At 50.1% G+C, this 21848-nt stretch overlaps 1 protein-coding gene across 2 annotated transcripts; it reads right to left on the reverse strand.

Annotated features, from left to right (window-relative positions):
* Nucleotides 1-10071: 10071 nt before the first annotated feature.
* On the reverse strand, nt 10072-21533 carry CHMP6 (charged multivesicular body protein 6). Of its 2 annotated transcripts, XM_005282993.4 has the most exons (8): nt 21374-21533; nt 20078-20187; nt 17223-17310; nt 16516-16602; nt 16353-16418; nt 15991-16071; nt 15200-15254; nt 10072-13748 (listed from the first exon to the last, which is right to left on the reverse strand). In XM_005282993.4, exons 1-8 carry the CDS (start codon nt 21434-21436, stop codon nt 13696-13698), a joined length of 603 nt encoding a protein of 200 aa, XP_005283050.2. In that variant the 5' UTR covers nt 21437-21533; the 3' UTR covers nt 10072-13695. The 2 variants fall into 2 exon arrangements, with proteins under 2 accessions (XP_005283050.2, XP_042696880.2); XM_042840946.2 differs by lacking the exon at nt 10072-13748 and having other exon boundaries at nt 15123-15254.
* Nucleotides 21534-21848: the final 315 nt, after the last annotated feature.

The raw sequence follows: 21848 nt of genomic DNA on the forward strand, positions 1-21848 counted from the left end.
CCTGATCCCCAGCTGGAAGCATCCAGTGAATCTTCTCCTTTTCATTTGAAGAGGAGGATTTACCCAATCGTATCTGCCCTAAGGAGTTGAGCTAATCCCAGAGTAGAACCCTCCTTCCCAGCAGCAGGCCTGCTGAACACTTTCAGGGTGTGTGGCCATAGCAGGCCCCGTGCCATCCACTTCCTTTGGGTTGGTTTTCTTAACTGTCCATTTGTTTCCGTGCTTCCCTGTGCAAGCATCAGGCAATGGCAGGAATGTACTGAGGTCACTGTGGGGTTACAGTTTCATCCATTTTACATTATTTTCCTTGGGCACCTTCAACCTGCTGTTTGCAAACCAGATTTCTGAGAAATGTCAATGGTTCGCTTGTGTCTGTTGCAGAGATGCAGCCTCGCTTTCCATGGGCAGGGGAAACAAGCTAGAAAACAAGGGTGAGAAACCTCCTGGAATACTCTCCCAGGGGATCTGGTGGGAGTCCTGTCCTATGAGACATTCAAAACTAGAGAGAAGAAAGCAATGGAGAACACAGAGTAAGGAACAATCCTGGACTGACCCCAAGAAGATAGATCAGATGGAACCTCATGTCAAAATTCTCTATATTATTCCTGGAAAGATACTGGAACCAATTATTAAACAATCAGTTGGAAGCACCTAGAGGATAAAGGATTAAGGAATAGCCAGCATGGATTTGTCAAGAAAAAGCCATGGCAAAGCAACCTCACTTCCTTCTTTGACAGGGTTACTGGCTTAGTGGATGGGGGGAAGCAGTAGATGTGATATGGCTTTTGACACAGTCCCACATGACATTCTTATAAGCAAACTAGGAAAATGTCATCTAGTTGAAATTACTGTAAGATGGGTGCACAACTGGTTGAAAGACTATATTCAAAGAGTAGTTATCAATGGTTTGCTGTCAAACTGGGAGAGAATATCTAGGGGGTCCTGCAGGAGTCAGTCCTAAATCTGGGACTAGTCAATATCTTCATCAGTGACTTGGATAATGAAGTGGCGAGTATATTTATAACATTTGCAGATGACACCAAGCTGGGAGGGGTTGCAAGCACAAGGAGGACAGGATTAGAATTCAAAATGACCTTGAGAAATTGGACAATTAGTCTGAAAATAACAAGTTGAAATTCAATATAGACAAGTGCAAAGTACTTCACTTAGGAAGGAAAAATCAAATGCACAACTACAAAATGGGAAATAACTGGCTAGGTGAGACTACTGTGAAAAGGATCTGGGAGTTATAGTGGATCACAAATTGAATACGAGACAGTAATATGATGCAGCTGTGAAAAAGGCTAATATTCTGGGGGTGTTAACGGGAGTGGTGTTTGTATGACATAAGAGATAACTGTCCTGCGTTACTTGGCACTGGTGAGGCCTCAGCTGGAGGACTGGGTCCAACTTTGGGTGTCACACTTTAGGAAAGATGTGGGTAATCTGGAGAGAATGCAGAGAGCAACAAAAATGATCCAAGGTTTAGAAAAGCTGGTCTATGAGGAAAGGTTAAAAAAATGGCCTTGTTTTGTCTTGCGAAAAGAGGACTGAGGGGGGACCTGATAAGCCTTAGATCTGTGAAGGGCTGTGATAAAGAGGATTATGATCTATTGTTCTCCATGTCCACTGAAGGGAGGACAAGAAGTAATGGGGCTTAATCTGCAGCAAGGCAGATTTAGTTTGAATATTAGGAAAAACTTTCTCACTCAGGGTAGAATAGGCCTCCAAGGGAGATTGTGGAATTCCCATCGGTTAAGAGCAGCTTGGACGAACCCCAGTCAGGGATGGGCTAGGTTTACTTCGGTCCTGCTTCAGCGCAGGGGGCTGGACTTTGCGAGACCCCTTCCAGCCCCACGTTTCTGTGATTCTATAACAAGCCCAACATTAGTGAAGTTATACCAACAGCTCTGAAATAGTTGTGGTTAGAAGCATCTCACAGGGGAGTCCTACTCTAGTCTACATTACCCCTTTGGAGCTCTGCCTTTCATATTCAGCTTCCTGCAGAATTCCTAATATGAATCTGGGCTCCCCACTCCTCTCATGGGACCCCCAGTTCCCTTTCTGTCTGAGGGGGTTTTCTATCCAAGAGAGAACGTATCCGCTCACAGCACATTAACATCCGCCTCCAGCTGCCGCTGGGGTGGAGCGCAGTTACTGTAGCAACACCATGTTATGTAATCCGCCCAGTGTGACTGCAGGTGTGTGTGTGAGTGTGCGAGAGAGCTACTTTAAAAGTTCCATTAGGGCTTCTTTTTAATAATTACACTATGGTGACATGCTAGCGCTCCTAGGTGGGTCATGCGCTCGCTCATTGCAACACATTCACTGACAAAAGAGCTATTCAACAGCTTGAACAAGCACAACCAAGTAACAGAGAGAACCTGTACCCTAGATGCAAAGTTACAGCCAAGCAGTGAGGTTGGGTGGGGTCTCGTTGTTGAGGGGAGGACCTGCTGGGGGAAAGGAGACTGAAAGAACCAGGTCTGAGGCCGCATTTGAACAGCTGGTAAAACTTCCAGGCAGTGAGATGTAGCCAGCTGTGGAATTGTTCCCACTGAGGAGGGCCGGGACATTCAATGAAAGGCAACACATTTCAAAGCTAGAAAAGGAAACACATGGACACAACTCACCAGTGGAACTCACTGCCACAAGGTACCATCAAGCCAAGAGCTCAGCCAGATTTCCAAAAGGAATGAGACATTTATATGGGTAATGAGAACATACACAATGGATCTGATTAAAAGAAATAGGGATATAAACCCTCTGTCTTAGAGCATGAACCAGTCACTAACTGATGGGGGCTCGAATGAAACAGGTAATTCCACAACTACCCACTCCTCAGTTCTTTGTATCTTTCTCTCAAGCAGCTGATGCTGGCCACTGGTAGAGACAGGATACTGGGCTAGATGGGTCACTGGTTTGGTCAGGTAATTCTGTGTTCCCATTGATTGGCACATTTCAAATAAGACAGGACAATAAATGCCACTTGTCCATGTACTACAGGGAGTAAGGCTGCATTTACAGATGGATGGACTAGATCGAACAGGCCTCTTCTGTCATTAATTTCCATGATTATATGACACCCAGTCGCCATATGGGAAAGGCAGACACACGCTCGCTCACTCTGTAGATTTTAGGCTCTTAGAGGCTCTCCCTTTAAAATCCCATCTCCGCTCTGACAGCAGCAGGTAGTCTAAAATACATACTCAATCTTCCCTCTTTGGCATGTACTTAAATTAGAGGATACTCAAGAAAATAAGATTTCAGGTTAGTCTCATTAAGCCCCTCCAAATGATGTGGTATGAGGCAGAAATGTACCTGCTTGTGTCAGCTTGTTAAATGAGATTACCAGGAAATTTGCATGTTGCATCTCTCACGCAGATGGCTTCCCCACTAGGGTCCTAATACGCTGCCTGCTGTGTGCACTGCCTGGATATGCTGCTAAGAATCATTTATTTTTAAAAGAATTTTAACATGATTTTCTGAAATCTGATTTGTCCCTTTTAGGACCGTCCTAATGGGCTAGAGCGAAAGCAGTGGAGTGAACTGCTTTTTCTTGTGGATTTTCTTTCTGCACAGGGGGCATTTTATCTTGCAGCTAAGTTTTGGTTGGGAGCAAAATCCTGTCCCCTTTGGCAAGCTGGTATTTTATGGGGTTCTTATGGCCAGTAACTGTTTTGGTCTCTGGATTTCATGAGTTTACAGCGTTTTTTTTCTCCCCTGGGGCTTTTTGTTTGAAAACGTGCAAAGGATGTTAGATTTTTTTTGTTTGTCTCTTTCTGAGGGCATCGGCAGGGAACAGCCCTAGGCGGGTCCTGCCAGGCAAAAATTCTCACCACTGTCCAAACTGTCAAGAAGTCTCATTCTGGCACTTTCACGGAAACCCAGCTCAGTTACCGCATCCATCCATCTTTTTTCAGTTAATTTGTCACATTAGTGGAATGATCCCTCACCGTACGGGCACCCAAGGGTTAAACCAAACTGCTGATCTGAAGGAAGCCAAAGCTTTCCCCAGATACAGTAACCACCCTGGGACTAGGGCGGCCCGGGGGGGGGGAGGGGGCGCAAGTGGGGCAATTTGCCCCAGGCCCTGGGCCCCACGGGGGCCCCCACGAGAATTTGGTATTCTAGAGTATTGCAACTTTTTTTATGGAAGGGGCCCCCAAAATTGCTTTGCCCTGGGCCCCCTGAATCCTCTGGGCAGCCCTGCCTGGGACAGTCCTTGCCATCCAGTGGAGTACATAGTAGTGTAGAACCGGGGCTCCTGAGGGTCTGAAATACACAAGCCATTGAAACAAACAGAGGAAACTGGTCTATTTAAAGCTTTTTTGTGTGCTTTACTGAGCTGTACTGAAGTACAGAAATATGAACACCATAAACATTCTAGTGCACAGAGTCTTGTATCTCGGTGCTGTTTTAATTCTTGTTTAGAGGATTTGGCTATTGTTCATTTATTGAGGTCATAAACTATTAAAGAGCTAATGTTATTGGGGCCCTTTCATTTTCCAGACTTTCCTGAATTTCTAATGCTTCATAGCTGTCACCCAAGTGCCGTCTTAAAGAACAATGGGATGTGGGGAAAGATCAGCAAGGGTATGTGTAAGGGGAGCCACACTGGCTTCTGGAGGTTATTCCCACGGCTGCATTGTTGAAATAAGCGGAGGTCAGAAATAGCAGCTATGATTTATTATTGTTGTTGTTCAGTCCTGCCCATGTGCAGGGCACCGTACAAACCGCAGGGAGACATGGTCCCTGCCCTGGACAGCTTCCACACTAAGAGAGACGAACGGACACAGAGCAGAGAGGAAAGAGGAATGACAAACAAGACAAGTGGGCGGGTGGCAGCTGCCAGGATCCTGCTAATGCAAAGCGTTAATCACACATACATAAATAATAAAATGTGTGTGTGTGTGTGTGTGTGTGTGTGTGTGTGTGTGTACTCTCTCTCTCTGTCTCTCACACACACACACACACACACACACACACACACACACACTCTCTCTGTCTAAAAGCTATGCTCTAGTTCAAACAAGAGTTATGGCTTTGAGTCAGGAATCACTGGGGCGGGTCCATGGCCTGTGCTGGATCACAGTGGTCCCTTCTGGCTTTAGACATCTATGAATCACTAAGCAGCTAGCAACCCACAGCCACCATATAACAGAGGAATAACAAGCTCCGGGGCTTATCCCAGCCCAAGTGATGAACGAGCACCAACTAGTCACAGCCCCGTCCCTGCTCAGATCAACAGCCCGAGGCGCACACAGCACCCAAAGGGCCCCACCTCGTGGGTGGAAAAGCTGCAGCGGCTGAGTCACCATGAAGACAGGTTCCGTTCCGCAGCTCCAAGGCCGCACACCAAACACTCAGTTATCGAGGGAAAGACCCACACGTGTTCGTTCTTCAGAGGCACCCGCCGCTCCACCTCAGCAGCTGGAATGGCCGAACCACCAACGGAGCACAAAGCCTATTTGAATCACAGCCCAGCCATCAAGCTGGGAGCCCCGGCTAAGCAAGAGGGTTTACACTTACCGTGCTGCAGCTGCGCTTAGTGCGGACGCTACTTACACCCACGGGGGAGCTTCTGCGGGCCGTGTGGGGACTCCACCTCCCGGAGAGGCGGGAGCAGCCCTCCCCGCGACACAGCGCGGTGTCTAACTGCATCGCTCAAGAGTGCGGAAGCAACGCCATTAAACCGACATATGTTGGTAGTGTAGACAAAGCCTTAACGACTCTGATTTTAACCATCCCAGTTGAACACACACAATCTCTTACCCAGAGTGAGCGACTTAACCGTCTCAAGGGCAGAGCCTGTCCCCCCTTTGGTGCATGCTTCACCTGACGCGTGCTAGGTGGCCCATTGACGCCAATGTGACTGGCCAGCAGTCTGCCCCAAAGCCCGCCGAAGTCACGGGTTTTAATCAGCTCTGGCTCAAGCCCTGCATGGGTCAAGCTAAGCGCCTGCATAGACGTTTGCAGGATTGGGGCCCATCAGTTACTCCAATGGAAGGGACTCGCGCTGTACGGAGGTGGGCCTGGCTCGTCAAAATACAGCCAGGGAATAACGAACAGCAATTTACTTCAGTGTCTTAGGAGTAATACAAGCAGATACATTAGCAATCAGCTATAAAGCTGCTCTCTTGGCAGTTGGCAGCTATCGCGTAGAGATGAAGGTACCATGGTGATGAACACACAAACGTCTGGAGAGAGACACAGCTATAGATAGTTGAGGCAGGAGGAAAAACGGGATGAGGGGGCACTGTTTGAAAGTCCTTGAAATCAAAGAGTTTAGGGTGGGTTTTTCCCATGCACCCCTGTGTGGGCGCAGACACCCCATGGCTTCTCAGTGGCCATGTGCTGCAAAGCCACTTGGGCGCCACTGAAAATCACACCCTTACAATAGTTTTTCAAACATTTAAATTAGCCACCAACTGTTTGAAAAGGATTTACCTTGCGTCCTGCTGAGTCTCTAATGTCCAGCGTTTCCCAGCCCCGACGCACATTTCCTCGGCTTTATTTTGCATCAAAGGAGGGCGTCTGCTGGGGCAAAGGTACGTTGGCTGTGACCAGCCCAGTTCATCCAATGGAGCGTCTGACGCAGTGATGCTAACGTGTGTTGAAAGTTCCTGTTTCCCGATAGTTTCGTATGCAGTGTCGCTGAATACTTGTACTTACTAACCTACACCAGTGTGTTATTGTGTTGGGGGGCAGGGGCTGCGCATGGCCATTCAACGATTCGGGCGCCGGGGCGCTAGCTGCTGCACAAATGGAGAGTAGGAAGAGAGTCCCGGCGGCAGAGAGCTTACAGCCATGTGGATGAAACAAAGAGGGGGGCAGGGGCAAAGAGGAGCAGGTTTCTTCAACCCTGGCCTTTTCAGCTGATCTCCTGAGCTGCACGGCTTGTTCCTGTGACTGGGAATGTTGCATCAGGATCACTATCGCAAACCCGCAAAATGTGCTGGGAGCCCAGCTGCGTCTGCCTCTGCCAGAGGGGCTGGTCTCGCAAGTCCTCAGCGTAGCCCAGTGGTTACAGCAGAGGGCCTCAAAGCCAGAGCTCCTGGGTTCTCTCTCTCTCACTGGGCTGCGGGATCACGGATAAGTTACTTCCCTCGCTCTCTGCCTGGATTTTTCCCATCTTTACTACGTTACCTACCCTCATTAATGCTTGGACAGTGATTTTGAAAGGCACAATATCATTATGAAGATGGTAGAAAGGAAAGTGGGGGGACCCCAAAAATATAAGCTGTACATTTCCTGGCTCAGTGTTCACAGGGGAGGGTAGAAACCCCCCTGCTCCCACCAACGGAGAGATACAGAGCCAGTGACTCTAAGGCACCAGCTGGCAGCATATGCACCGTGAAGGCAGGGGTCACCTGCTGCCTTTGGTCCATCGCCCAGGTGCAAACACTGGGAAGCTGCATGCTTCACCCCCAGGGCTAAACACACCTAGATCCAAAGGCCTGAGACGTCAATGGAGTCGCTGATTTTTATCTGAGCACTTCCACTGTGGGCGCATCCGAAAACATCTGGACAAGTGGGGGGTCTGTGACCTCTTCAGCCTTTGTCAGAGCTAAGCCCCTCTCCCCTTTCCAGCCCGCCCCAAAATCCAGCTGTGTTGGCATAGAAACGACAACGGGCCTGGCGTGGCGTCATCACAGCAGTTACACAACTCAATTAAATATAGACTAAAAGGGCTGCAGTGATTTCAAAAGAAGAGGGTGTTCAGGCCACGAGGGAGCGTGTGTGAAGAAAGCGTCTCCCCCACACAAGGCACCGGCTTCCGGGCAACTCCCAGAAGAGCGAGGGGAGGGGAGGGGATCATCATGACTTTTTAAAAAAGCCAGAGTACAGAGCCAAGGGCTGTTCAGAGGCACCAGTACCTCGTGGACAACTCTGAAGAACGTTCTATTTAAAGGCAAGGCTGCTTGCATAACGTCTGCTGTAATTCCCTCTCCCCCTCACAAACATTATTCTCAGGAACAAGGTCTGTGCACCCGCAGAATTCACCTGCTCCCTGAGGCCCGGCATTGGGCGAGCTCCATGGGGCGAAGACGGCGGCTGAAGCCAGGAAGGAATGGGCAGTAGCAAAGGCCCCTCCGGAACAAAGATTGTCTCTCCAGCAACTACAGGATGGAAAGATGGCACTGTCTCCCAGCAGACCGCGCCATCCCTGCCTTCTGCCCAGGGTCAGATGATCTTTCCATTTCAAAACAAGTCACGTTAAATGCTGTGGTGCTTGGATCCTGTGCTGATTGGCGCATTAGAAATACCACAGAGACTCACGTTCAACAGCTCGGCTAGAAATGACAAATCACCAGTCTCTGTAAATGTTAAGGGGCTACAAGGGAGACAAGACGGGTCAGGTAAGATAGGTTATTAGATCCCCCCTCTGCTGGTGAAAGAGACAAGCTTTCAAACTACACAGAGCTCATCACAGGTTATGGGGCTGCAAGTCACTCCCACTGTCCCCTTAGCTTGTGATGGGCATCTTTTAAACCACATTCTTTTGGTGGTCACAAACCTTTGCACTAACCCTGCTGTGCAGCGTCCCGAGCGGGGAAGACGGCATCAAACATCCTGTGCAGTGAAGCTGCCAGGGCTGTGGTGCAGGGGAGGGGAAGAGTAGGGGGAGTGGGGAAGTCTCTAGGGATGCTTTGTGTGGGTGGTAGAGACAGTGGGAGCAGCATGAGCTGCTGGGTTTAAGAGGGATTTCATTAGTGACATGCACTGTTTCTTCAATGAATTTCTTTGAGGAGGAAAGATGCTTGAATGAAGTATCTGGCCAAGTAAAATCCAGCGGGAATGGATCCAAATCCAGACCCCCCACCTCCCCCACCCTTGCACGGCTGGACAAATAGTCACAGGAAAAGCCAGTTCAGCTGCGGGTCAAGAGCAGCCAAGACCTCCGGGCATTCGATCCTCTTGGGCAGAGAACTGCACACGATGCCCTGGGCCAGAGTGGAAGGGGTGGCCAGGGTCCCGCTGGAGGAGGCAGCTGGGAGCCCCCCGCACCAGCCTCTTGGTTCAGTCAGTGGAGTAGGTGTAACTCCCAAGCCACCCCCGGCGGGGTGGAGAATCGCATCGAGCCCCACACGCTATGCTGCATCCCATTACCCCAGTCCGCGGGTGCTGCTCTCTATCCCTCCAAGGGCCGGGGGTTGCAGGGCACGTGCCTGGTTTTAAAGGCACCACATTACCAGGCCCCGAACATCTGTTCCAAATGGTAGAGCCGCTACTGGCTACAGCCTTCTTCGTGGTTTCAGGACCGCCCGCGAGGGAGGCCCAGCAAGGCTCAGGAGAATCTCCTGAGCAAGTGGCTGAGCAGGGAACGTGATAACCACGCGGCCGTCCAGCCAGGCCCCACTGCTATTAATGAAAGTCGGAACTAACCCGCAGCTCAGCCTTCCGGCAGCCCCGTTCCTCACCTGGTTCATTCTTACCGAGGGCCCCTGACAAAGAGCTCGTTTTCATGGCAAAACTGGAACCATGGAAGGGGGAACTTCCACCCCCAGCCCCATTCTGCCATGCTGGAATCACCCCGGTTGCAGACCAGGCACCTGCACGCACCCCTCCTCCTTCGCCAGACTCTGACTCGCCCAGGGACACCGGAGGCTGTTTTACACTTTGAGCAGCTCTCAGCCCAGCGCCTCCCCTCCACTACTACAGGGGGTGAAGACAGTCACAGCCGGCTGAAGCGACGGGTTTACACCGGATTTACCCTTCTCAGCCTTCATTCTAGCTGCCAGTAGCAACTACGGTTTAGTATACACCGTGCACCACATCCACACGCTCCCAGCTCTCTCTCTCTCTCCCTCTCCATCTCCATTTTACCTGGCTGCAGTTTGCACCCAAGCCACACCGCAGTCTTGGCAATAGTACTGTAACTTGTTAACAAAATTCTGCTCCTCAGATCCACCCAGCTGGGGTTGCTCTGTGCTACAGGAGTGCAGGTTCTGGCCATTCCTTTCCCAGCTCTCCCCCGTCTGTAGGGAGGAGGGCTGGGTGGGAGATGGAAGGCCTCTCTCAGTCACTCAAAACACTTATCATGACAATCGGATTACGGAAGCTGAATTGGGTGAAACCATTAGAAATGCTTTATTGTTATAACACACCACAGAGGTCACGCACCCCTCCTGGCTTTTCCTCCCAAGGAGACACGCAGCATGAGCTGTTGGATACAGGGATTAAAACAGGAAAGGGTTGGCAGAGCAGAAAGTGGTCATTTCACTGTCTTGACCAATGCAGCATGCTGCATTAACCCCTTCAGTGCTGACCCAACTGCCTGTCTGGGATATGAACCCAAAAAAGGGTCATGAGCAAAAGACCACGGAGGATAACAGAACATTTAGGTCCCTGCCTGGCACTTCAGTGCACCTGACGCTTCAAGAGTGCTAATTCCCCTAAGCCTGGCTTGCACGGCCTTTGTTAGCAAGACAGTCACTAAAGCCCAGAGGCCGAGCAGAAGCGCGTTTCCATCTCTCCTCTGACGTGGTGATAAGCGATAGCCCTGCCTATGGGAGTGTGCGCACCATTGGAAAGGCTTTGCACTCTTCTCCATTGCCACAGTCCAGCATCTACTCGGACTGGCCAGAATGAGTCAGCTACAGTGAAATGAGAGTAGCCACAGAGGGCACTAGTGAGAGATTAAATACATAAAGAATGTGTTGTTCCAAAAAAACCCACCCACACACTGAGCTTGTGAGGACAGAGCTCCCTCTGGTGGAGAAACGTGCATAGTGCAGAGACAAGGTGTGTGAGGGTCTTTTAGTGCAGTGGGTCTCAACCTGTGCTCTGCGGACCCCTAAGGGGTCCATGGACAATGTCTAAGGGGACTGCAAAAGAGACTGAAAATGTACTGAACAGAATTCAACTATGGATTTCCAAGGGGGTCTGCACCCCATTAAAAAAAATGTTAGAGGTCCCCAAATGAAAGGAGAGAACCCTGGTTTTATTGGACCAGATCTGGTGGTGAGAAAGAGACGCTTTCAAGCTTACACTGAGCTGTTCTTCAGGTCTGGGAAAGGTACTCTGAGTATCACGGCTATATATAAGGTGGAACAGATAACCGCTGATGCTAAACATATCATAAGAGACAACTCAGAGTGACCTGGCCTGTTAACACCTTTGCAGTAATACTATTGAATGGTCTCTCACAACATGTGTTAACGGCTTATGCTAAATCATCTCTTCCACCTTGGACTTAGCTGTGACCCTCAGAGTACTGCTCCCAGACCTTAACAAGAGCACTGTCTGGCTCAAAACCATCTCTCTCGCCACCAGAAGTTGGTCCGATAAAAGAGATTCCCCTCACCCACCTTGTCTCTCTCATATCCCGGGACCAACACGGTGACAACCACCCTGGAAACATGCAAACTGCAGGACATTCAAAGGCTTGAACTGGCAACAAAGTCTACTTTTAAAATAAATGGGGGTGGGGGGGAATAAAGAGCTGACTCACCCGCTTTAGCTCTTGCCTGTCAAAGCCAGGCTTAAGGGCCAGTTCCCTGGTAGCTCCAAAGAGGACTAAGATGACACACACAGAAAGGGGAACGTGTTAGCCCTGATCTGTTGGTTCCAGAAAGAGCTGGGTTAAATGACATTCAACAGCAGTGCCACTTTCACCGTGAAAAGCAGAGTCCCCCGGAGGGCTCGAGCTGCTGTGAGGGTGAGGGGTCTCGCAGCACCCATTTGTGCCTCGGCTTTGCTGGAAAACACAAATAGGGATCCACTGCTAAAACCTAAAAATATCAAGTTCCAAGGGGCCTGCCACCTAGAGGACTCTCCCATCTCTTGCAGGAGTGAGACAGCTCAGAGCCCAGCCCTTGGAGTTCCCCAGAATCAAGGAAAACAAGATTTTAAAGGAGTACTTTTGCTGTTGGCCCTTCGCTACTGGAAAGCGGCACAGCCCCTGGGAATATTTATTATCTAGCACCAAGTCGCAAATTCCCCCAGAAGCATTCACCTAGCAGCACCCAAAGAGCTCTCTGGCTATCTTACATCCCACTGCCCCATTGCGGAGAGGGTGGATTGAAGGGGGTCTTCAAGCAAGGGACACGAGGCCAAGCACTGTTGGCGGCAGGCCCTGCTCAGGCTGACAAGGCGAGGTTGCAGACGTCCAGCAGAGCATGCTGGTTTCCAAGCACAGAGAAACCCAGGTGCCACCTACCAGCCCAGGGACAGTTTCTGTGAACACAAGGTCAGTTCAGGACAGAGAGTAAGCACCATTCAGGCTTTGCAGCCTGGGTCTCAGGTTTCTGTCTGATTCATCAGCCAACCTGTCCTGTATCCTTCTGCACCACGGGGAAGTGCAGAGCTGTCCTCTGCAGCTCAGTGGAGTCACACATTGAGCTTCTTTTTGCAAACGTGGAACATAAAAGTACACAGGGTCTTTGTGGTGATAATTTAAGAAACCACACGCTTTGTTCCCAGGTACAGAATCAATCACCTGTTCATACGCACTCACGCGTTCCACCCCCCTCCCCCCACACACGTGACACAGAATGGGGAGTGCGGATATCTGAAAGCAGAAGCCATTTCAATCCATCTGCATCTTGCAAAGGTGAGTCCACCTCTGGTGGGGAGCAGAGCAGTCGGGGGACAGCTTTTGAGCAGTATCCTAAGCCAGTGAGTCCCTGTTCTAGTTTTAAGAGGCTCATCAGATTCCTAGAACTTACGTTCTGCTCGTTCACACCTAGCACCATAGGTTTCCACAGGCAAATGGGCAACAGTGCGAGAGCGGAATAAGACATTCTGACTCGTGGCCTGGGAGGAGACTTGGCCTTTTCCATCTCACTGCAGGGCAACTTTTCTCTCACGAGTGCTGTTGCGGCCTATTGTAAATCAGGCCAATTGGCCTGTCGAGAGCACAGAGATCCCAGCCCAGAAGAGTGCTGGCCTCCCAGATAAGCAAGTTTTAAAATAAGATTCAACGGGAGGAAGTTCTCTGCTAGCAGCCTCACCACACCCACTTTTGTGCCGGGCCCAGCGTCATAACAGCTTCACTACACCTCACTCAAGGGTGCTTGAGCTGCAAGAGATTTGAAGTAGTAAAACTTTTCTCCTCATCCCTACGGGCTTCTCCTTCAGCAGAGAGGCTGTCGCTACCCACAACGTCACTGCCTGCAGGAGGTCAGAAGTGATGCTTGTGCTCAACTTGGCTGCATGCTGCCCATGCCCTGAGAGCGAGCGCTCAGATCCCAGTGCCAAGCCAGACAGTCTGATTTAGACAGTGGAGCCCCAGCCAGACGAGGAAGAGCAGAGGGACACAGAGGATCACAGCCAAAGGGAAGGTCTGACGGGTTCCTAGCAGTGCCGTGTAACATAGTGACTATGAAAACCATTTTTCACACTCCAGTGTTCCAAGACCAGCACAGCACTGGCTGCACAGGCAGATTTGCACTTGAAAGCAGCCTGTAGAAAGCATTTTGCTTTGGAAGTTTTACAGTCACTGTTTAATCCAGAGACAGCGCAGCTGAGTGAGTTTAGAATTTAAATTACAAAAAGAAAGCACTAGAAAATAATCTTGATACAAGAGCGATAATCTGCTGCGATTCCCTGCCCTGCGCAGGAAACCTCACTCCAGCACATTCGCCCAGCGCAGCTGGGATGCTACTGAGGCGTATCCTGTTCCCAGAGCATGCTGGGATTCCACACGGTCCATGATGGAAGTATTTGGGGTTGTCCCCAGGAGTGGAATTAAGATGCTGCCACCAGTTCTGGCTTGGCCTTGATCTTGACAGGTGATGCTTCTGTGGAAGAAAGTTCAGAATAAGAGAAGATAGAGAGTCAAGTCCTGCGAGAGAAACAGGACTCCTCTCTCGTGTCTCTGCAAGGGAGGAGCACTCCAGCAGCACCTGGGAAATCTACTGAACGATACACCAAGAGCAATTCTATTTATCCAGCATCTCACTCTGCCCCACATATTGCTCAAGCAGATAAAATACAATCTTAACAAATACTGGCTACAGTCTAGAAACCGGAGAAGGAAAGACCAGTGCACTGCATCATACAACAGAAGGTCAAAGCAAGCAGTTTCTGCAGGGCACTGGCTAGAGATCTCCCTCATCTGTGTGTTACGACAACATGCATCCTCACAGGGACTGAGCTGGCCCTCTCCAAGTAGAGCTCACGTTAGGGTGTGGCCAGCCTGCTATTGATTGACAGCCTGGACTGACTGACCCTTGTTTACTGTCCAGCTGTCATAGCCAAAACCAGACGTCCTGCGGCTTTTACTGCTCCTGGCTCCTACAATCAGGAGGCTGGATTCCTCTCCTACAGCGAGGGGAGACAGCTCCACAAACCCAGCGCGAGTCCAGCCCCATTTCATCATTCTCCCCCAGGGCAGGGGTTCTTTGAAGCTCTTCCGGCAAGGGCAAAGCCCCATTTCTCTGGGGCCAGACTTTAACTCCTTCCTCCCCAAAGCCAGGCTAAGGCCCAGGAGTGTCACAATTCACCTGCCCTTGCATTCTGGCTCATCATCTACTCCGTGTGCTATCTGCACAACCCCTACAGCGCAGTCTCCTGCACTGGATGCTCAGGGGCGAGGCAGCACATGGGCCCCTTCTGGAGGCAAGAAGCATCACCTCTGCAGAACCCAGGCCCCAGGGGTCCTAGAGTTCTGAGAGACACGGGGCACATGAGACAGCGATGGGCCTAGTTTATGACCCTAAAAAGAGCAGCAATTGGATTGGAACTGGAGCCCCCCTAGCAGCAGCACACTGTGATAGCAGCCGAGCTGGGAGGGATCCCAACCGTTTCTGGTATCATAGACTCCCAAGCCTGACCCACGTTCTGGGGGAGAAACACAACAAGTTCTCTAGGGGTGAGCTTAGCACGCTAACAAGTGTTCTGCATTGTGCTGTGCCAGGAAGCCTCCCTGCCCGTGAGAAATGTCACTTGGGATGGCCTGGTTTACCAGAGGGTAGGAGCGCTAGACCACTATGCAGATTACGAGACGCACTACTGAACAACATGAGAGGCTGGACGGAGGCTGGGCCGTGGGGGTGCTGAAGGTCCAGGATAAGCTGCAATTGTCAGAAGAAGCTTGCATAGCCCAAGCCCACATTGCACCAGGCACCGTTCAGCCGCTCACATTCAGAAACGCTACATCCACTGCAAACAAGGGGCCCAACTTGCCGTTAGACCCCTGAGAAGATGCAGGAGAAGCAGGAAGTCGTGCGATCAAATAAAGAGACTCTACCTGGGGTCTTTTCCGGGAGTGGCTCAGCGGGAACTTCAGGGAGCTCGAGCTGTTCCTGAAAGCACATTCAACAGGTCACGTCTCGCTCAGCCCACATGCTGCTGGGTTGGCACAGAGCTCCTTTCAGGCTTCTGCACTGAGCTGGTTTGGAAACTATATGAACAGGTGCTTCTGCCTGCAAAAAGGCATCTTCCCCCAGAACTGCAGGAGACGCCGCTGCTTAGAGCTGCTAGTTTCAGTGCTCTCCAGCGGACCAGGGCATGGCCTGGCTTTGTAAAATGATGTTTATTATGAACACAGATTAACCATGAGTTTCCTCCTGGCAGGGCTGGCTGCAGATTCCCACCACCACAGCCCCACTGGACGGAAGGTTTCCGGTGGTAAAGCCGGACAACCTCAAGACTCCATGAAGGGTAGAGGCATAGAGAACAGAGGTGAAAGTGAGACAGCGAAGCCCGTCTGGAACAGGCAAGGTCTTAGTCAAGTACAGTGGGACAGCCGTCCAGTGAAGGCAGTGCCCCGATCCCCAGGATTACGGTCTGTAATAACAGCGTAAATAAAAAACCACCCTCACAAACATTCAATGTGGTTTAAGTGTCTCCTGAGTACAGAGCATCTGGCTGGCTCCTTAGATGACACATAGATCAAACACATGCAGCTATAATTAGGATATCCAGCAGAATTAAATCAATTGCCATCTCTACAGGGGAAACAACCCCTTCCCTGATGAAAGGCTACCACTTGGAAATGTGGACTAAAAGTAATTACCAGAGCAAGAAATTAAGGCTCACCTGAGTAATGGCATTTAATTCTTCTAAAATGGCATCTTCATCTTCTTCGGTGAAGCTGCCGGCCAACATTTCATCGATTTGCTGTGCGGGAGAGAGATAGATGTGCCAATGAACACCAAAGCACGACAGCTCGGCTGCTTACAGCACCGAACACACACACAAAACAGGGCATGTGATAAGGGGACCCCACGACACAGACAGTTATTGCTCTGGTTTTTTGCTGCGGGAAGCCTAAATTCAAACCTTAATTTGGTCACCTCTGAAATGCGTTTTGGCGATCTCAGCCTAGTGGTAGCAAGGAGCAGAGTCCACGGCATGATTGGTCATCTCTGCTCAGGACGGCATGTGTGTGCTAGACGTACCTTTTGATATTCCACAGCATCTTGGGTTTCATCTATTATTCTTTCCACTTCTTCTACTGACATGACCTAGGAGGAGAAAGCCAAAATCTTCACACCAGGGCTGCAGAACAGATGTGAACACCCATAACTCTGCCTCACCCAGAGCTCTCTGGGTCACCCTTACCTCATGCATTTTATTCAGACATTCATTGCCAATTTTCAGGCCTTCAATCACCTTCATTTCAATCTGGGTGAATTCAATATCCTGGACCTAGGGTAAGAACAGGAGTCACAGCTGAGTCGAGAGCACTCACACCCCCATCAATGGGCAGTACAGAAACAGACCAGGTGGCACAGGCAGCTGGAATATGGAGCCTTTTACTTAGCGGTTACTGGTTCAAATCCACCCCAGGTCAGTAATAACGAGCAGCAGTAACCATCTGATTGCTGGTCCAGGGCCTGTGCGAAATGAATTCCTTAGCTCAGGTGGCTGCATCGACACCGCCACTGAAGTGGGCAGTAGCTGGCTCCCTTGTTGGCAATCTTAGCAGAGGCCTAAGTCTAAATTGGCCCTAAAGCTGAACTCCACCCACTTCCAGAAACCGTCTCTTTAAAATGGAGGGGAGGCTTCCATTGCTGCACCAGACCACGGCTTTACTTACTGACGAGGCACAGGGTTACGGCCCCGTCTACATTACAAAGTGGACCTAGTTCCTAACTAGGTTAGGAGATAATCACGGTGTAGCCAGTTCCATGAAATGTTTGTACTACTAGCCTAGCACTAAGTGCCATGACTGTTAGGGCAGTTAGCTGTAATTACACACAGGCAAAATGGAGCCAGCACCCTGAATAGCTGCACACAATAAGCCCTTCCCTGGGATTCGTTGGTACCATGCGTTCCAGGTTGCTGATTTGGTTTTCTGTTTTATCTAGCAGCTGCTCTTGGTAGCGCTTCTTCTTTAGCAATGACTTGGCTTTTCTGAAGGAATAAAAGAGCAGAAAGAAATCTCAAACAAGGGAGACTGAACAGATCCCACCAATGCTACATTACAGCTTTTCTGAGGTGTTCCTGTCAAACGTACACGGCAAGTGCAACGGCGGAACAACTCCCATCAGGAAGGAGGTAATAAAAAGGCGCAGATCAGTCAAACATTTAGTCAAGAGATTTCTTTTAAGGAAAGATTAAGCCAGTGACCAATAGATAGTTCTGTGGTAATTCCATAGCATTGGAGTGGGGAGAAAACCTAATGGCGAATTGGAATGAGTGGTTAGTCATCTGCAGAGCCAGAAAACATAACTAAATATGGTGTAACGTTTCTGGCATCAATTCAAATTGTTGCATGCTCTGAAGTCCACGTCTTTCACTAATGGGGAAGAGGATGGTGCAGCTTACAGAGGATTAACATGGATCACACTAAATTCATATCCACACAACAGAGACTTTAGTGGTCTTCACATGCACCACCCAGAAGCAGCACTCAGTGATGACCTGAAATACTGTTTTTTCTGTCCTTCCATTGCTCAGATCCCCAGCTCTTTCCCCTGTGCCTTTCTCCCACCGTGGCTGTCGCTGGGCACCATCTGCTCCTGCCATTCACTTTCTATCCAGTGTTTCCTGCCTTGGATTTGGTAAATCTTTGGCATTAAAATGTTTTTTTAAAGTGAAAAGCAATCTGTCCCAGGAGAAGCCTTGTGGAGAAGCCATAGTTGTCATGGGGTGGGGAGGGCCCAGCAGGCCTGGCTGTTGCCTTCACTCCTGATCAATAACTAACACTTTCTACCCATCCCTCCCCTGAAAAAGTCTGGGGTCACGTGTAAATTCCCGCTAATCTGTTTGAGGGGGTTTCCTTACCTACTCCAGGCCCAAACAGATTAGCAGGAATTTACACGTGACCCCAGATTTTTTCAGAAAAAACAGTATTTCAGGTCATCACTGGAAGCCGGGCAGACCTCTTCACATGTATTTTGCTCTGGAGAACGTTTCTTTGGTTTGTTATTAGGCCTAATGAGATGGGACCAACAAATTCCAGACAGAGCCACCAGGGAGAGTATCAGCTCTGTTAGGGAGTGTTCACTGATCAATTAGACTTGTACTGTGTGCATAGCTATGTTATGATTAAGCATGAAGATTTACTGAGCATTTCTGGGAATTCTAAAACACTTCAGGGCTGGGAGGAAGCATCCTAAGATGTGAGCCTAATGGCCAACCGACTAACTAGAAAAGCACAATGAAAGGAGACACGTGTATTGCTGTTCTAAAATACAACTCAAAAGGACGTTGTTAACTAAACAGCACATTAGATTGGGTTGCACACTCTTTGGGAGAGTACCAAAAAAACCCAAAAAACCTACAACTGGGCTCTGATCCTGATTGGGGCCTTTGAATGCTATCACAATACATACAAGTGTATATATATAAAATCGACAAAAAAAAATATGCATGCTGTATGCCAGTTCCTTTACCAGTTATCCAAAATACCCCTGATTATTAACAATGAAAGAATTCTCAAAAACTACTCACAAGTCACTGATCGTGCTGTTTATTTTTAGCATCTCTCCCAGTTTGGACAAAGAAAATAATTAAGATAGTTTCCCTTGGGGGATCTTAGTAGTGCAATGTCTGGGTTTCAAACACTGCAGAGGATTGTTTATTTGTATTATGGTAGCAACCAGAGAACTCAGGTCAAGGCCGCATTGAGCTAGGCACTCAAAATATCATTTCCATTGGATTTTTTTAAATTGTGTTCATATTTCTACTGATGTGAGCTTCTATAAAAGACTGTCTTTATAAAATTTAAATCTAAAGGGCAAATTTAAGGCAACATCACTTGAAATCGGGTCATAGTCAGCCCTCTGCAGTGACTTGGCACTGTTGATGATATGGATATGGAAGTTAGGAAGTTCTAGTTGGGACCACAGCCCAAAGGCACCAATTCCTTCTGTCCAGAGTACAGATTCTGCTCTCCAAAGCCTGCCTGGAATTCTCTCCACAGGCAGATGAATCCGGATAAGTGTCGTGGCTTTATAATTAAACACAAGCTGAGCCATGCTTCCCAAATTGATTTTTTGCATAAATTGTTTTGAAGGATTTAAGCCAAAGAATTAATTTTGTAATCTTGTCAGTAAAATAAAAAAAACACAACCTTTGTTTCTTAAAGGACAGAGAGATTGCCGTGAAATCTATTCCAGCCCATGTTTTGGTTAAGAATTTTCCTCTGCAGAGCAAGCCAGCAGTAAAGCTCAGTGAAAAGAGGTATTTCTGGCCAGTGATACCCAATTTTGCCGAACCCTGGACTGTGTTGCTAACATGTCTGGAGCCTGCAGAACCCGTGTAATTTGTAGAAAAAGGAAATCACTACTTTAGCCCATGGGAACTACAGGTCCTAGCAGGGACTGGTGCACCCAAGTGCCCACACAAATCAAATTATAGCATTAGCAGATTGAAGAGGATGACCACAGTCTATTTTTGCAAACCCTCTCGGAGACTCAGGCAAAGGCCTTCCAAGCTCAGCACACAGGCTCACTCTGAATCCTCCTTTTTAACCTCACTTCGTCTATAGAAAGAAGCCTGACGTACGTATCCCATGAACTCATTTCTATTCTATGTTTCAATAACATTTCCTGGTAACTTTACTCCAGATGTTTGAAACAACAAAGATCCTTTTGTATCGCAAAGACACGGTCTTCTCTGCCATCTCCGGCCGTCACATTCCGACACTGATCAGACGCTGCAGTGTCTCACTTACTCTTTCTTGCCATCTCTCAGCAGCTGCCAGGCTACAGATCTCTCTCTTTCCAGATTCAGAGTGATCCGTTTCTGATACTGCTTCAGTTTATCCCGCTGCTGTTTCAGTTGCTAATGGAGAAAAGGAATAAAAACAGCATTCAGTTAAAAGACAAGCCTTGGAAGCTTAACTGTACAACTGCTGTTTAACGGTCCAGGTCAGGCACACCCACTGCCCATTACATCTGTCCAGAGAAGTCCTGATTTTCTAATCGTTTCAGTGGCTAGTTCCTAGAAGACAACAGCACAGCAGGCAGCTAAAGTGATTAAATGCCAAAAGTTAACCCTCAAACTGTTGTCTCCTCCTTGCTTTGTGACTTCACGCTCCTCAAAAGGAAAAATGTTTGCAACAGTGGCTCCCAAGACAGAAACACCTATAGAGCTTTGTGGATTTTTTTTACCCCTTTGGCAGCCAGCGGAAACTATGTTCTTCCGGAATGTTACACAAGTAAGTGCTGTTGGGATGTTCCCGGACAGTCAGACACACACAGGTGTCCTCAGCGTGAGCCGGAGTTTCCTGTACATTGTACACGTGGTAGGAAAAACAGAAGAGAGCAGCTACATACATGTCCCTCTTAACATACATGTAATAGTCCCTGAAGGTCCCAGGACCCAGCACACAATGCACTATCTTGATCCGAGCATAATGATGTGTGGATCAAGATGGAGAATCGTAGGTAACTTTGGTGATCCTACTTCAATGCTAAGGCCCCGATTGTGCAATTAACTCAGTGGGGGAGCCCGACCTGGTGCCCCACTGCAGTCCCCAGGGCTGCCCCTGTGGGGGCCTGATGCCCCGTGGGTGTATTTGGGAGGGGCCTGGTGCCCTACTGCGGTCCCAGGGGTGTATTGGGGGGTGTATTGGGGGGGCCCAGACTGGCACCCCACTGCAGCCCCCAGGGGTTTATTTAGGAGAGAGCACTGTGGGGGCCCGGCCTGGCGCCCCAAGGGTAAATAGAGGGAGGTGTATGGGGTGGACCCGGCCTGGTGCCCCACTGCGGCCCCGGGGGTGCATTCGGGGGGTCCCGGGGGTGCAGGCACAGACCGGCGATTGCAGCGTCGGGGCCCGGCCGGGAGACAAGCTGCCACCGGCTGTCGTTACACCCGGACAAGGCGCACTAGCCGCCCCCAGGTGCGGCGCCCCCGGCGGGTCCCGGCCCGGGCCCAGGCGGCCCCGCGCAGGGACCTGCCCAGGCCGGGGCCGAGACCGGGGCCTCCCGCCCGGGCTCTGACAGGCTCCCCCCGGACCCCCCCTCACCAGCACGGCCTTGTCCTGCTCCGTGACGCGGCTCCGCCGCTTGCGGCCGAACAGGTTCCCCATGGCCCCGCCGCCCCCCGGCCCGCCTCGCCCCGATACGGCGGCCGCGCAGGGCCCGGCCCGGCTAAAAGCGAAAGGCGGGGGGCGGGGCTGCCGGGGGCGGGGCGAGCGCGGGAGGGCTCTGGAGAGAATGGGAGGGGCAGGGGATGGGGTGTGGGCGGGGCATAGAGAGGAGAGGGGCAGAGAGGAGGGATGGGGGGCAGGGGATGAGCTGTGTATGGGGGAGCTATAGGGAGAAGGATGGGGGCAGGGGATGGGGTGTGGGCAGGGGTATAGAGAGGAGAGGGGCAGAGAGGAGGGATGGGGGGCAGGGGATGAGCTGTGTATGGGGGAGCTATAGGGAGAAGGATGGGGGCAGGGGATGGGGTGTGGGCAGGGGTATAGAGAGGAGAGGGGCAGAGAGGAGGGATGGGGG

The sequence above is a fragment of the Chrysemys picta genome, chromosome 12 (genome assembly GCF_011386835.1).
Source record: "Chrysemys picta bellii isolate R12L10 chromosome 12, ASM1138683v2, whole genome shotgun sequence".
NCBI lineage: Eukaryota > Metazoa > Chordata > Testudines > Emydidae > Chrysemys > Chrysemys picta.